This window comes from Triticum urartu, chromosome 5A, assembly GCF_056163025.1.
Source record: "Triticum urartu cultivar PI428250 chromosome 5A, HENAU_Tu73, whole genome shotgun sequence".
In the NCBI taxonomy this organism is placed as follows: domain Eukaryota; kingdom Viridiplantae; phylum Streptophyta; class Magnoliopsida; order Poales; family Poaceae; genus Triticum; species Triticum urartu.
The window spans coordinates 254,599,589-254,612,048 of record NC_141877.1 but is presented as its reverse complement, the minus strand read 5'-3'; the positions used below and the strand labels follow the sequence as shown (position 1 = coordinate 254,612,048).

The window sequence follows — 12,460 nt, the reverse complement described above, 5'->3', positions numbered from 1 at the left end:
TGAGGAATTTCGGAAGCTTATCCTTCACATTGTTGCTCAAGGATTCCTATCTAAATTGGTGGCGAAACCTACCCTTACAGATCAGATCATCAAAGCATAGAAGGTTGACTCGGGAATTTCCCGTATCAAGAGAAACATCAAGAAAGGAGTCGCGAATTGTTTCTCCATTGATGATCAAGGTGTTGTGTTCTTTGGAACCATCTTAGTGGTTCCCAAGGCACGAAACCTGAGGCGGCTGATCCTTAAGGAATCTCATGAATCCCCTCTCACCATTCATCCCGGTAGTACTAAAATGTATCAAGACCTACGCCAGAGATTTTGGTTGACTAGGATGAAGAGAGGAATCGCTCAATATATTGCAAATTGTGACGTCTGTCGTCGTGTTAAAGCAGAGCATCAATGGCCTGCTGGCACCCTTCAACCTTTAGCTATTCCTGAATGGAAATGGGATAAAATCGGTATGGACTTCATCACCGGGTCTCCCAGGACCAAGAAAGGGAATAATGCTATTTTTGTTGTCATCGATCGTCTTTCCAAAGTAGCCCATTTCCTACCTATTCGTGAGAGTATAACCGCTAGCTAGCTGACTTGTACATCTCCCGAATAGTGTCTCTTCATGGTGTTCCATTGGAGATTAACTCAGACCGTGGAAGTCTCTTCACCTCTCGATTTCGGGAAAGTTTCCAAAATGCTATGGGGACTCGTCTCTCCTTTAGCACCCCCTTCCACCCTCAATCAAGTGGTCAAGTAGAGCGCGTCAATCAAATTCTAGAAGATATGCTCCGAGCTTCTGTTATCTCATTCGGAATGGATTGGGAGAAATTCCATTTGCCGAATTTGCTTATAACAATACCTATCAATCTAGCTCGGGCAAAGCTCCTTTTGAAGTTCTCTATGGACGAAGGTGTTGAACGCCTCTTAACTGGTCAGAAACCGGGGAAAGACAATTCTTTGGCCCGGATATGATCTAGGAAGCAGAAGAGCAAGTTCGCATTGTTCGTGAAAAGTTGAAAACAGCCCAATCCCATCAAAAGAGCCAATATGATTGAAAACATAAGGCCATGACTTTTGAAGTCGACGAGAAGGCTTACCTTTGGGTTACTCCACTGAAGGGAACCCATCGATTTGGTATCAAAGGCAAATTGGCTCCTCGTTACGTTGGTCCCTTCGGCATTCTTGCCAAACGAGGAGAAGTTGCCTACCAATTGGGACTACCTCCGCATCTTTCCAAAGTTCATGATGTCTTCCACGTTTCTCAACTCAGGCGTTGCTTCTCGGATCCTATCCGTGGAGTGGACCACGAAACGCTTGATCTCCAAGATAATCTCACATACCGGGAATATCCTGTTCGTATCCTTGATCAAGCCGAGCGTACCATTCGACGCCATAACATCAAGTTTCTCAAGGGTCAATGGGCACACCATTCCGAGAAAGAAGCCACTTGGGAAAGGGGGGATCGTCTTCGACTTGAGTACCCCACTTTCTTCCCGACGGAACCTAAATCTTGGGACGAGATTCTTTTGAGTGGGGGTGAGTTGTCACAACCCTAGTCAGTGTTGCATTAGAGTGATGCATCATGTCTAAATTTTCCCAGAAACCTGAAATGGGGATGAACTAACCCCCTAGCAACACCTAAACCAACTAGGATTACTAAATAATTTTCTCAATGAACCTGAAATGCCCTTCAAAATTGTCCATCAATTTTGTCTTGGTTTGGAACCTCTACCTAAATTTGTGCACATTTTTCTAGGACACCTAAGGTCACTGAATTAAATCATATGCTATTTGCAATTTGGCATTTAAATGCTATATATTATTTTAATTGCTCAATTAATTCTGAACTTAAGTGAGGGCTGTTAGGAATAAACCTAACAGAGCCAACAATTATTTTCAGGATTTTTGGAAACGTTTTAGTATTTTTAATAAAGCCAAAAACATTGCAGAAAATAAAAAACTAGAATAAATAGAAAAGAGAGAGAGAGAAAAGGCCAGAGGCCACTTACCTGTCTGGCCCATCCCATCTCACCCGTGCCAGTCATCACCTACCTCTGCCAGTAGGCAGAGGAGGGACACCGCGACGCCGCCGAGCTCGCCACGCAGCTTCCTGCTCGTTTGCATCGCCTGGAGAGCGCGGCGATGCCTCAAAATGCCTCCTCGGTGCTGCCCCGACCTCACCGACACCCCATTCGCCCCCCTGCACCTCTCCCTCACCCTCTCCCACAATGGCCGACGCAGCTGCGGCCGCACCGCCGATGTAGACGCGCCCACCGTCGCCTTCTCGTCGCCCCACCCTGTCCAGCAGCTTCGCCGTCCTCCTCTCCGTCGAGCAAATCGAGCCCCGAGCGCTCGCCTGCCCTGGAGACACCGCAAGAGCCTCGTCTTCACCGATCGTCGCCGGAGATCCCACTCGACACCCTGACCACTCCGGTTCCTCCCCGACCCCGCCGCCTGCACTGTCTGGACCGCCGTGAGCCCAGCTACCTCCTTCCCCTTCCCATTCTCACTCTCGAGCACCGTAGCGATCGCATGAAGCTTGCCCACACCCGCTGCCGCCTCAGCTTGTCGCCGTCGTGGCCACATCCACGTTGGCTCAAAATCGAGCACGCCACCTCACTCACCGCATCCCCAGGAGCCCGTAGCACCACTCCACGCACCTCGCCGTGCCCTCTAGCAACGAGCCCGAGCTCACCCGAGCTCCAGCATCCGCCAAGGTCGTCGACGGCGTCGTTTCCAGCGACCCCGAGCTCCACCGCCGCCACCAATCAACACGGCTCACTCCCCACGTCATGTAGATGCCCTCCGCCGTCCATTTGGTTGCCGGAGGAGGAAACCCGCACCTCTCCGCCGTCCCTGGCCTTGCCGGCGACGAGCCCCGGGTCAACTCCGGCGAGTTTGACCCGGGTTGACCCCAGTTTTCCCCCTAGGTAAATGACAGGTGGGGCCCAGCCCTGCTAATTAACCTTGGTTAGGGTTAACTAAATTTAGTTAGTTTAATTAACCACTGACATGCGTGTGACAGCCTGGTTTTTGCCCTCTCTTATTTGCTTGATCTTCATTCGAAATCTTTCTAAAACTTGGAGTTTTTGAATCTTTTCATATGGACTTAAACACTTGGGCATCCTTGGCTTTCACCCAAGTGCTTCACTTCCCTCCTAAATCATCATTTCTTTTCTGATGCATCCAAAAATAATCTTTGGAATATTTTCTTAAATGAAAAATATTCATTTCCTCTCAAAAACCCTAGCCAAATCAGTATGCTCCAAAGCAACCCTAATTTTTATGGCTCAGGAAAATCTGAGATAATTCACAAATATTCTGAACCCTAGGGCACCTTCCTGAGCAAAAATATTTCATCACTTTTTGGAATATTTTTGCTACAGAAAATATTTCCTGTTCTAGACAGAAATGGTGGTTTCTACAACAACTACCATTTTACTTGCTCCATTTGACCTGAACTTTCTTGTGCATCTTTACCTTAGTAACTTATGACTAGCCTCCAAAGCACAGCCTCTAACTCCCAGCCGTTTGACCACAATAACTGCTCAAAGTTACTGATCAGAAACTTACCTGGCTTGTAAAAACCTCTCTACTGCACCTGGATCCAAACCAAATCGTGGTAACACTCAAAGCTACCACGAACAACATGCCAGACATGAAGTTTATGCTTAGATCGGCCTGATGTCATAGTTCACGCGGTGACCACGTTCGTCCAGGGGTGTTGGCATGTGTGTCGACGCGCTCTGAGTGCCGCCGAGCGCTCTGTCCGAGCATGCTCGCTTCCCTCGCCTGCCTGAGCGTGCCAAACCGCGCCACCATCTTCGTCTCAATGCCATTAACCCCCTCTGGTGCTCGCCGACGCCGGAGCTCGCCGCAGCGAGCACGGGCAAGGTCCGGCCAGCCCAACAGTGCGGAGCGCACTTTGCTCGTCACCTTCCCCTCGATCCTGTGCTCGTCTCCGTCCGCCCAGAGTTGCCACGTGACCTGCGTCCCCTTCTCCCCCTCTCACTGACACCGCTCGTCGCCGGGTGCCGTGGACAGGTGTCCGGAACCCGAACCCCCCTCGCCGCTCGCCTATAAATGGAGCCACCCCCAGCCTCCTCGAGCACCATCCAGCACTCCCACACATCCCACAATCGCGTAGGAAGCCGTAGCCTGGCCGGACAGGCCTCGGGCCGCCGTCCCCGAGCTCGAGCTCGCCGGCGATCCCCTCTGGTCGCCGCGGTAGCTCTAGCCCCTCTCAGGCCAGGGCAACCCCTCCAGGGCTTCCACCTCTCTTCGGTTAGGCCGTCTCACCCGCTTGGAGCCCCTGGAGTGGCCCTCGTTCGCCGTCTTCCTCAACTCCAGCAACCACCGTGTTCTGCCTCCGCTTGCGAGCTTGATTCCAACGCCGTCCGACCACCCCTACCCACGCTACGGGTAAGGGCAGGTGTGCCACCGTCCCCTCTCTAAATCCCTCCCTCTCGTTTTGGCCCAGAAGCCCTCATCACCGGCGAGAGCTCCGGTGAAGCCGCGGCCTTCTCTGTTTCCTTCTCCCCCTTCCCCCACCTGACTAGCGGGGCCCACTAGTCAGCCACTCTGTATGCGCGCAAAGCGGTACGAGTGGTGGCGCCCTGAGGTTTTACGCCTTCGACGTCACCCCCCCTCAGCTGTTTATTCAAATTCAAAATGACTTAAATTCCAGAGAGCTTCAAACAGTTATAACTTTTCAATCATAAGTCCAAATGAGTTGATTATTTTTGCATTTTGTTCTTTGAAAAGAAATCTAGCAGCTCACCAAAGATGAGATTTTCTTGAGCTGTTTAGAATTTCTCGTGATTTTCAGAAGTGCTCTTGATATTTGCTTTTTGTGTTTAAATTTATTTTCAGAGGGTGAGGCTTCTCTTGAGGACCACCAGAAGGCTTGTGAACCTCATCTTCACTAAGGCAAGCCACAGCAACATTTTCATGGTGTCCTTTCAATATTTATGATTTTCTTACTTGAATGAAATGATTTATCCATGCATTTAAAATTATTGTGTTATTTATATTCTGTTAAGTGTTTGCTAGTTAATATGCTTGATTTACAGAATGTGGAAACTAGCTTAGTTGGTGAAGCAAAACTAAGATTTATTCATGGTGATGATAGAAATAATTTTTGCTATGCATGTTAGTAATTATTTAAAGTTATGTTCTTGCATAAATTAAATTGATAAAAATTTGCTAGAAATAATTCTATTAAGTACTTGTTGACTCATTTTACTTGCCTTACAGAATGTTTGAACCTCACTTAGTTGGTAAAGAAATTAAGATTTGGTTGTAGTGAAATCTTTTGTTATTCATATGAGAAATTTATCGGAGTTACGATCTTGCGTGAGAAATTAATAAAACTTGTTGCAAAATATTTTGGTTAATATATGCGTTATATTGAGCAGCAAAGTAATATGAGTTGTTGATGTTTATGCTTGGTGTGTATATGGATGACATCGGTCATTTTTATTATTAAGTGATGCATGTGTAGTTTTGCATTTCATGGCATGCTATGACACCGGTCATTTTCATTTTAAGTTGAACCTGAATATAACTCAACTTGAATATACCGTTGACTGGGTCATGGTGCCGCTAAATCGAGTTTCTTTCCCAGTGCAACCACATTTGCCTTTTTAGGAAGGCCTTGATTCGGTCCATTGACATTGCCTCTGGTCAGTGCCTCCAACTAGGGAAGGTTACGTCATGCTTACCCTGGCTCAGTAAGCACGCATAACCTTGTGTGCCCGTTGTTGAGATTATGGTACCGGGTCCCCGAGTGGGATTGTTTTGGCCACGACGGTGGCCGGTGTGTCTTTGGTAGACACGGGGCCATGCAGGATTAGCCCATTGGGGATTGGGTCGGAGTGGCCGGGAGAGTGCATGTCAATGGAAGGGTTTTATCAAAATGCCGTTGGTCCACCCGAATGCGAGTGCGAGGCCATGGGTTCCGTGGTGTGGGTACAGTGTGCTACCTCTGTAGAGTGTATAATCTATCGATAGCCGAGTCCATGGTCACGGACACCTCGTAGTAGGTCCCACCATGAGTCAACATTTAATAAAAATTGCACACTAAGCTATGAACTTTGCATTGTTGAGTATGGCAGAAAGGCCATCCAGGCATTAGGGACCAGATATTGGTCGTGGTTGTGATCGCCGTAAGGATCATGAGTTATTCTTGTTAAAGACCACGTTGGTGGTTTGTTTGTGATCCGAGGATGATCACGGTTGGTAAGTTGTCCCGAGGGATGTTCGAGCATGATCACAGCATGTTTGGCTTTTAGTGTTGCATTATTAATAATTGGTTAAATATCACGATTTTGTTTGCCATTATGATTATGCCTGTTGTGCGCTTGCAAGTACATTCAATGTACTGACCTGGCATGTCATGCCAGATTTCAGGAAAGTACCGTTGGAGAGGAGCGATGTTCGAGCCTAGATCGTGTCCACATCGGTATCCCTGTGATATGGAGCTTCCGCCACGACGTTATTCCGCTGCCACGTAGTTGTCCTGATCGAGGCCCCTTTATGTTCACTAAATAATGTACATATTGTTCACCCGCACCGGGTGTGCCGCTTGGCCTCGACAACTGTTGTAATATAAACTCTGTTCCGCTAGCATCAATAAAGCGGTTGTTTTCTGTACCAAGATGTTGTGTGTTGCCAGAAGACATGGTCTCTGGGCTGGCAATGCATGGTAAACTGGTCGCTCTGACTCGGGGTGCCACAACGCTTGGTATCAGAGTCGCGCTGATTGTAGGCCACGCTAGACTACGACGTGTTAACTGGACGTTAGATACGAGTTTAAGTTGAGTGCCGGTAGTAATTTGTGCTAATTGTTGAGTTGCATGCATTCGGTTTATATATTTTTTGCTAACCTGCTAATGGTTGTGGGTGTAGATTGCTCCGGTGCCATATCCGTGCCACTTGCAGCTGATGCCGTACACGTCACCACACCTCCTTCGCAACATGTGGTGTTGGCTGTACCCTCTCGGAGACGACCCAGTCTATCGTGTGTACCGGGAGCATCTAGCTGATTCAGTGTATGAGTATCACGCAGTGGTCACTATGCGCACTAGTTCCGATTCTAGCTCTTACACTCATACTTCTCGGAGCGGTTACGCCTCCACCGCTTCTCAAGCTGTCCAGTTTGCTGCATTCAAGGTCCTTGTCGAGCTCCGCTACAACGAGGTCCGAATGCAGAACCACCCAGGTTTCTAGTACTACCCATCTCTGCACGACAACGGTCGTGTCCGTTTCCCTCTCATTGATCTAGAGTCTGATAGTATTGCTAGCCACCTTGCTTGTTATGCCACCGCTAGCTATCTCATGATCCACGAGCTGGCTCGAGAGCTGACTCGTGCCTGTACTGCTTTAGCCGCTACTTTAGTTACCTCTAGATCCGCCACTACCCCATCTTCCCTGGGATTTACCCCTTATGTTCCAGTCAGATCTTGCTCCCCTATTTGGCCGGTTACTACTCCGAGTAGCATGGGCGTCTTGGCCGTGAACCCTCTCAATACTCCTGCCGAGTGGGTCTCACTTCTCGCTACTCCTGTAGCCCCGATGCTTCATCCTACCCCTTCCCCTGAGGGAGAGCCCTCGAGGCAGCACCGTCATGTTACCTTTAACCCGGAGGTTTCTGTTAACCACATCAGTTCGGGATCTAAGACCGCTTTAGGGGAGGACGCCGCAGCACCAGCAGAGCAGTAGTATCTTTGAGTATTCGCAGTTGTGTGGATGATGTATGGATGTAGTCGTACGAGTCATGATGTTTCGTTGCATGTATGAGAGTCGCTGAACCAGTCATGTTGTTTATCTTTCATGTATGAGTCTATGTATAATTATGTTGAGACTTTATTCACTGTATTTTCTTCACTCTTCTGTTTTCTTCCGGGATTTTTCGCTGGCTTTTCCCCAATTTTATTCTTGGGTGTTTCTCATCTCGATTGCGGTGTCTTGGGAAAAATCCACAATAGGATGACGCGTGGAGGAAGTAGTAGCAACGTTCGTGAGGGAACTCCTATTCATCATTCCGCACGACAGGCAGGACATTCTCCCGAGCCGTATGTTCTGCCACCACCTCCACCGCCTAATCCTCCCTCCACCGAGAAAATTCTGCGTATGTTTGAAGAAAAAAGGAACAATGATCTGATTGAAATATTGAGAAGTGTGCAAGCTATGGTTGGACAGAATGGAAATCAGAATGGTCCTCACTCAAAGCTGTCAGATTTTCAGAGGACCAATCCACCCAGCTTCAGTCAGATTGTTGACCCATTGGATGCAGACGATTGGTTGCGCACAGTGGAGAAAAAGCTTGAGATTGCTCGTTCTGAAGGAAATGATAAAGTTCCCTTTGCAACTCATTATCTTGAGGGCGCAGCTGTCATATGGTGGGAAAATACAAAGGCCATGTGGCCGGTTGATGAGGAAATCACCTGGGAAAAGTTTAAGGATCAGTTCCGAAAATATCATATCCCTACTGGAGTTATGAAGACTAAGCAGCATGAATTTCTCGCGCTCGCCCAAGGAAATCAGTCTGTGGCCGAATATCTGCAAAAATTCAATCATCTGGCCCATTACTCTCTTTATGACGTGGCCACCGAAGAAAGGAAGATTGACAGATTTCTTGGAGGTCTAAATCCACAACTCCGGTGTACTCTCAGTATGCTTGATTTCCCAGATTTCCAAATTCTGGTGAACAAGGCCTTCATTGCTGAACGGGAGCACAAGCTTATAGAAGATAATAGGCCTGTTAACAATGACAACAAGCGTAAGTTTGAGCCAAAGAAGGATGGGAAACCAGTGCAAAAGGCTTGTACCTGGCAACAGACTCAGGTGGAATACAGGCCAAATTGGCAGCAGAATGTTAACAAGACCACCACTCAAGTTAAGAATATTGTGACCAACCCAACACATGAGGAGCGTCAGCGCAATAATTCTTGCTTCAATTGCCGGCAGAACGGACATTATGCCAGACAGTGCCCCAAGAACAATAAGACGAATGCCCTAAGCAGACCACAAGTCAACTTTATGGAGTCATGGCCAACCCAGCAAAACTTCACTGGGCACATGCATCATATCTCCGCCGATGAAGCCCAAGAGAATCCAGAAGTCGTCATTGGTATGTTTTCTGTTAATGACATACCTGCCGTAATTTTATTTGACTCTGGGGCTTCCCATTCTTTTATTTCTTGGGGTTTTGCTGCCCAAAACAATTTTTCCTTGCACGATTTTGGGAAAAAATATGCTGGTACAAACCCCGGGATCTATAATCAAGAGCAATCTGGTCTGCCGTGATCTGGAGATCAATATCAACGGAGTCTACTTTCCAACATCTCTGATAATCACTGAGTCTGAAAAGTTGGATATTATATTGGGTATGAATTGGTTGACCCAATATCAAGTTTGCATAAACTGCGCAACCCGAGAAGTCACTTTGACAAGTCTGAATAGGCAGCTTACCAAATTCTACGCTCGCAAGAATATACCCAAGCCAGAATTAGTTTACATCGTTGTGGCTGAATTGGAATTTATTCCTGTGGTCAGTGAGTACCCTGATGTATTGCCGGAAGAACTGCCAGGCATGCCACCAGATCGAGAGCTGGAGTTTGCAATAGATCTTGTGCCCGGAACCGCACCGCTATACAAGAAGTATTACCGGATGCCCTCATCAAAATTAGTGGAGCTAAAGAAACAACTTGACGAATTACTCCAGAAAGGTTATATTCGTCCCAGCTCTTCACCATGGGGATCACCTGCTATTTTCGTGGACAAAAAGGATGGTAGTCTCCGTATGTGCGTAGATTATCGCCAGCTGAATAAGGTAACTATCAAGAATAAATATCCGCTGCCAAGGATTGATGATCTGTTTGATCAGCTCAGTGGGGCTAAAGTATTCTCTAAAATCGATTTATGGATCGGATATCATCAGCTCAAGATTAAAAAGGAGGATATTCCTAAGACCGCATTCACTACTCGGTACGGTCTTTACGAATATACCGTGATGTCCTTTGGTCTCACCAATGTCCCTGCTTTCTTCATGCATATGATGAACAAAGTATTCATGGACTTCCTCGACAAATTCATGGTAGTCTTCATCGATGACATCCTCATTTACTCCAAGGGTGCAGAAGAGCACAAGGATCACTTCCGAGCAGTGCTATAATGGCTCCGCGACCATCAGCTATACGCCAAGTTCAGTAAATGCGAATTTTGGCTCAAGAAAGTTGGGTTTCTCGGACATGTATTATCCGCCGAAGGTATAGCCATGGACCCGAGCAAAGTAAAGGATGTGCTCGATTGGGTACCACCCACGACTGTGACGCAGATCTGGAGTTTCCTCGGATTAGCTGGATATTATCGTCGTTTTATTGAAGGGTTTTCCAAAATTGCTAAACCCACGACGGAGCTGCTCAAAAAGGATAATAAGTTTAAGTGGACGGAGGATTGTGAGAAGAGTTTTAATGAGCCGAAGATACGTCTGACAACCGCACCTGTATTGACTCTTCCAGACATTTATCGCAGCTTTGATGTGTACTGCGATGCCTCCAGGCAAGGTATTGGTTGCGTGCTTATGCAAGACAGCAAGGTAGTAGCATATGCATTGTGACAGCTATGACCCCATGAGGGAAATTATCCTACTCGTGATTCGTAATTGGCTGTGGTGGTTCATGCATTAAAAATTTGGAGACACTACCTCATTGGAAAAAGGTGCCAAATTTTTACCGACCACAAAAGTCTCAAGTACATCTTCACTCAGCCAGATTTAAATCTCCGTCAGCGAAGATGGCTAGAGTTGCTCAAGGTTTATGACCTTGGAATAAATTACCATCGAGGCAAGGCCAACGTCCTTGCCGATGCGCTCAGTCGAAAGCTCGTCAGCTTAAATGCCATATTGAAATCATTGCCTCTCGAACTTCAAGAGGAGATCGCTAAGCTCAACTTGGTCATCGTGGATGCTGGCCTCGCTGATATTTTGGAAGTTACCCCCACCCTAGAGGTGGAGATCCGCAAGGCCCAGCCAGCTGACGCCAAGCTACAAAGACGTGCCAAGGGCCAGATGGCAAAGTAGGCCCCTAATTTCTCCAAGGACAAATTCGGCCCTCCGATTCCGTGGACGAATTTGTGTACCCAATCAACCGTACTTGAAGAAGAAAATCCTGTCAGAAGCACATGAATCCTCATATTCCATTCACCCAGGAGGTACGAAAATGTACGAGGACCTTAGAAAAATATTCTGGTGGGATGGGATGACGAAAGACATTGCCTATTTTGTGGCCCGTTGCGACATATGCAACAAGGTGAAGATAGAGCATCAGAAGCCAGCCGGACTCCTCCAACCGCTGCCAGTTTCACAATGGAAATGGGATGACGTTTGTATGGATTTCATTACAGGATTGCCTAAGACTCAGCGAGGCAAAGATGCAATCTGGGTTATAGTAGACACCCTAACAAAGGTTGCTCACTTCATCCCAATCAGCACCAGATACAGAGCAAATCAACTCACACAGCTGTATGTATCTCGAATAGTCAGTCTTCATGGAGTACCCCGAACTATCACTTCCGACCGAGGTTCCTTGTTTACCTCCGCTTTTTGGTCCCGTCTCCATCAAGCCTTAGGGACAGCGCTGAAATATAGTACTGCCTATCATCCTCAAACACATGGACAACCAGAGCGGGTAAATCAAATAGTCGAAGATATGTTGCAGACCTGTGTGCTAGCCAAGGGAGCTAAAAGGGAAGATTGCTTGCCTTATGCCAAGTTTTCTTATAACAATAGTTTCCAGACCAGTCTAAAGATGTCCCCATATGAAACTCTGTATGGCCATAAGTGCCGCACTCCTTTAAATTGGTCTCAAACTGGAGATAGCCGTATCTTCGGAACATATCTCATGATGGAAGCTGAGAAACAAGTTAAGGAAATCAGAGACAGACTGCAATTGGCCAAATCTCGACAGAAGAGTTATTATGATGCAAAGCACCGACAGGTCAGTTTTTAACCCGGAGAACACGTATACCTCCGAGTCACTCCTATGAAAGGAGTCAGGAGATTTCAGACTCGTGGAAAGCTGGCCCCCAGATTTATTGGTCCATTCCCGATTATGTCTCGAGTGGGTACTGTTGCATATCAATTGGAACTACCCCCTGAATTGGCAGACGTGCACGACGTGTTTCATGTTTCGCAGTTGAGACAATGCATATCCCCGCTTGAGAAAAGGACTGCTATGGCTGAGATAGAGTTGGCAAAAGATTTAACTTATGAAGAGAGACCGTTTAAAATTTTCGATCAAATGGAAAGGGTCACTCGCAGTAAAGTCAGAAAATTTTTCAAGGTTCAGTGGGAGCATCACAGAGAATCAGAAGCAACTTGGGAGCCGGAAGAATTCCTAAAGGATCAGTATCCAGAGTGGTTTTCCCAAGCAACCGAAGCTCGAGGACGAGATTCATTCTAAGC

At 47.2% G+C, this 12,460-nt stretch overlaps 1 protein-coding gene across 1 annotated transcript; it reads left to right on the top strand.

Moving 5' to 3' along the window:
- Window positions 1-8,184: 8,184 nt before the first annotated feature.
- On the top strand, window positions 8,185-11,077 carry LOC147970967 (uncharacterized). Its single transcript, XM_087523751.1, has 2 exons — window positions 8,185-9,127; window positions 10,929-11,077. The coding sequence occupies exons 1-2, from the start codon at window positions 8,185-8,187 to the stop codon at window positions 11,075-11,077; spliced, it is 1,092 nt and encodes a 363-aa protein (XP_087379877.1).
- Window positions 11,078-12,460: the final 1,383 nt, after the last annotated feature.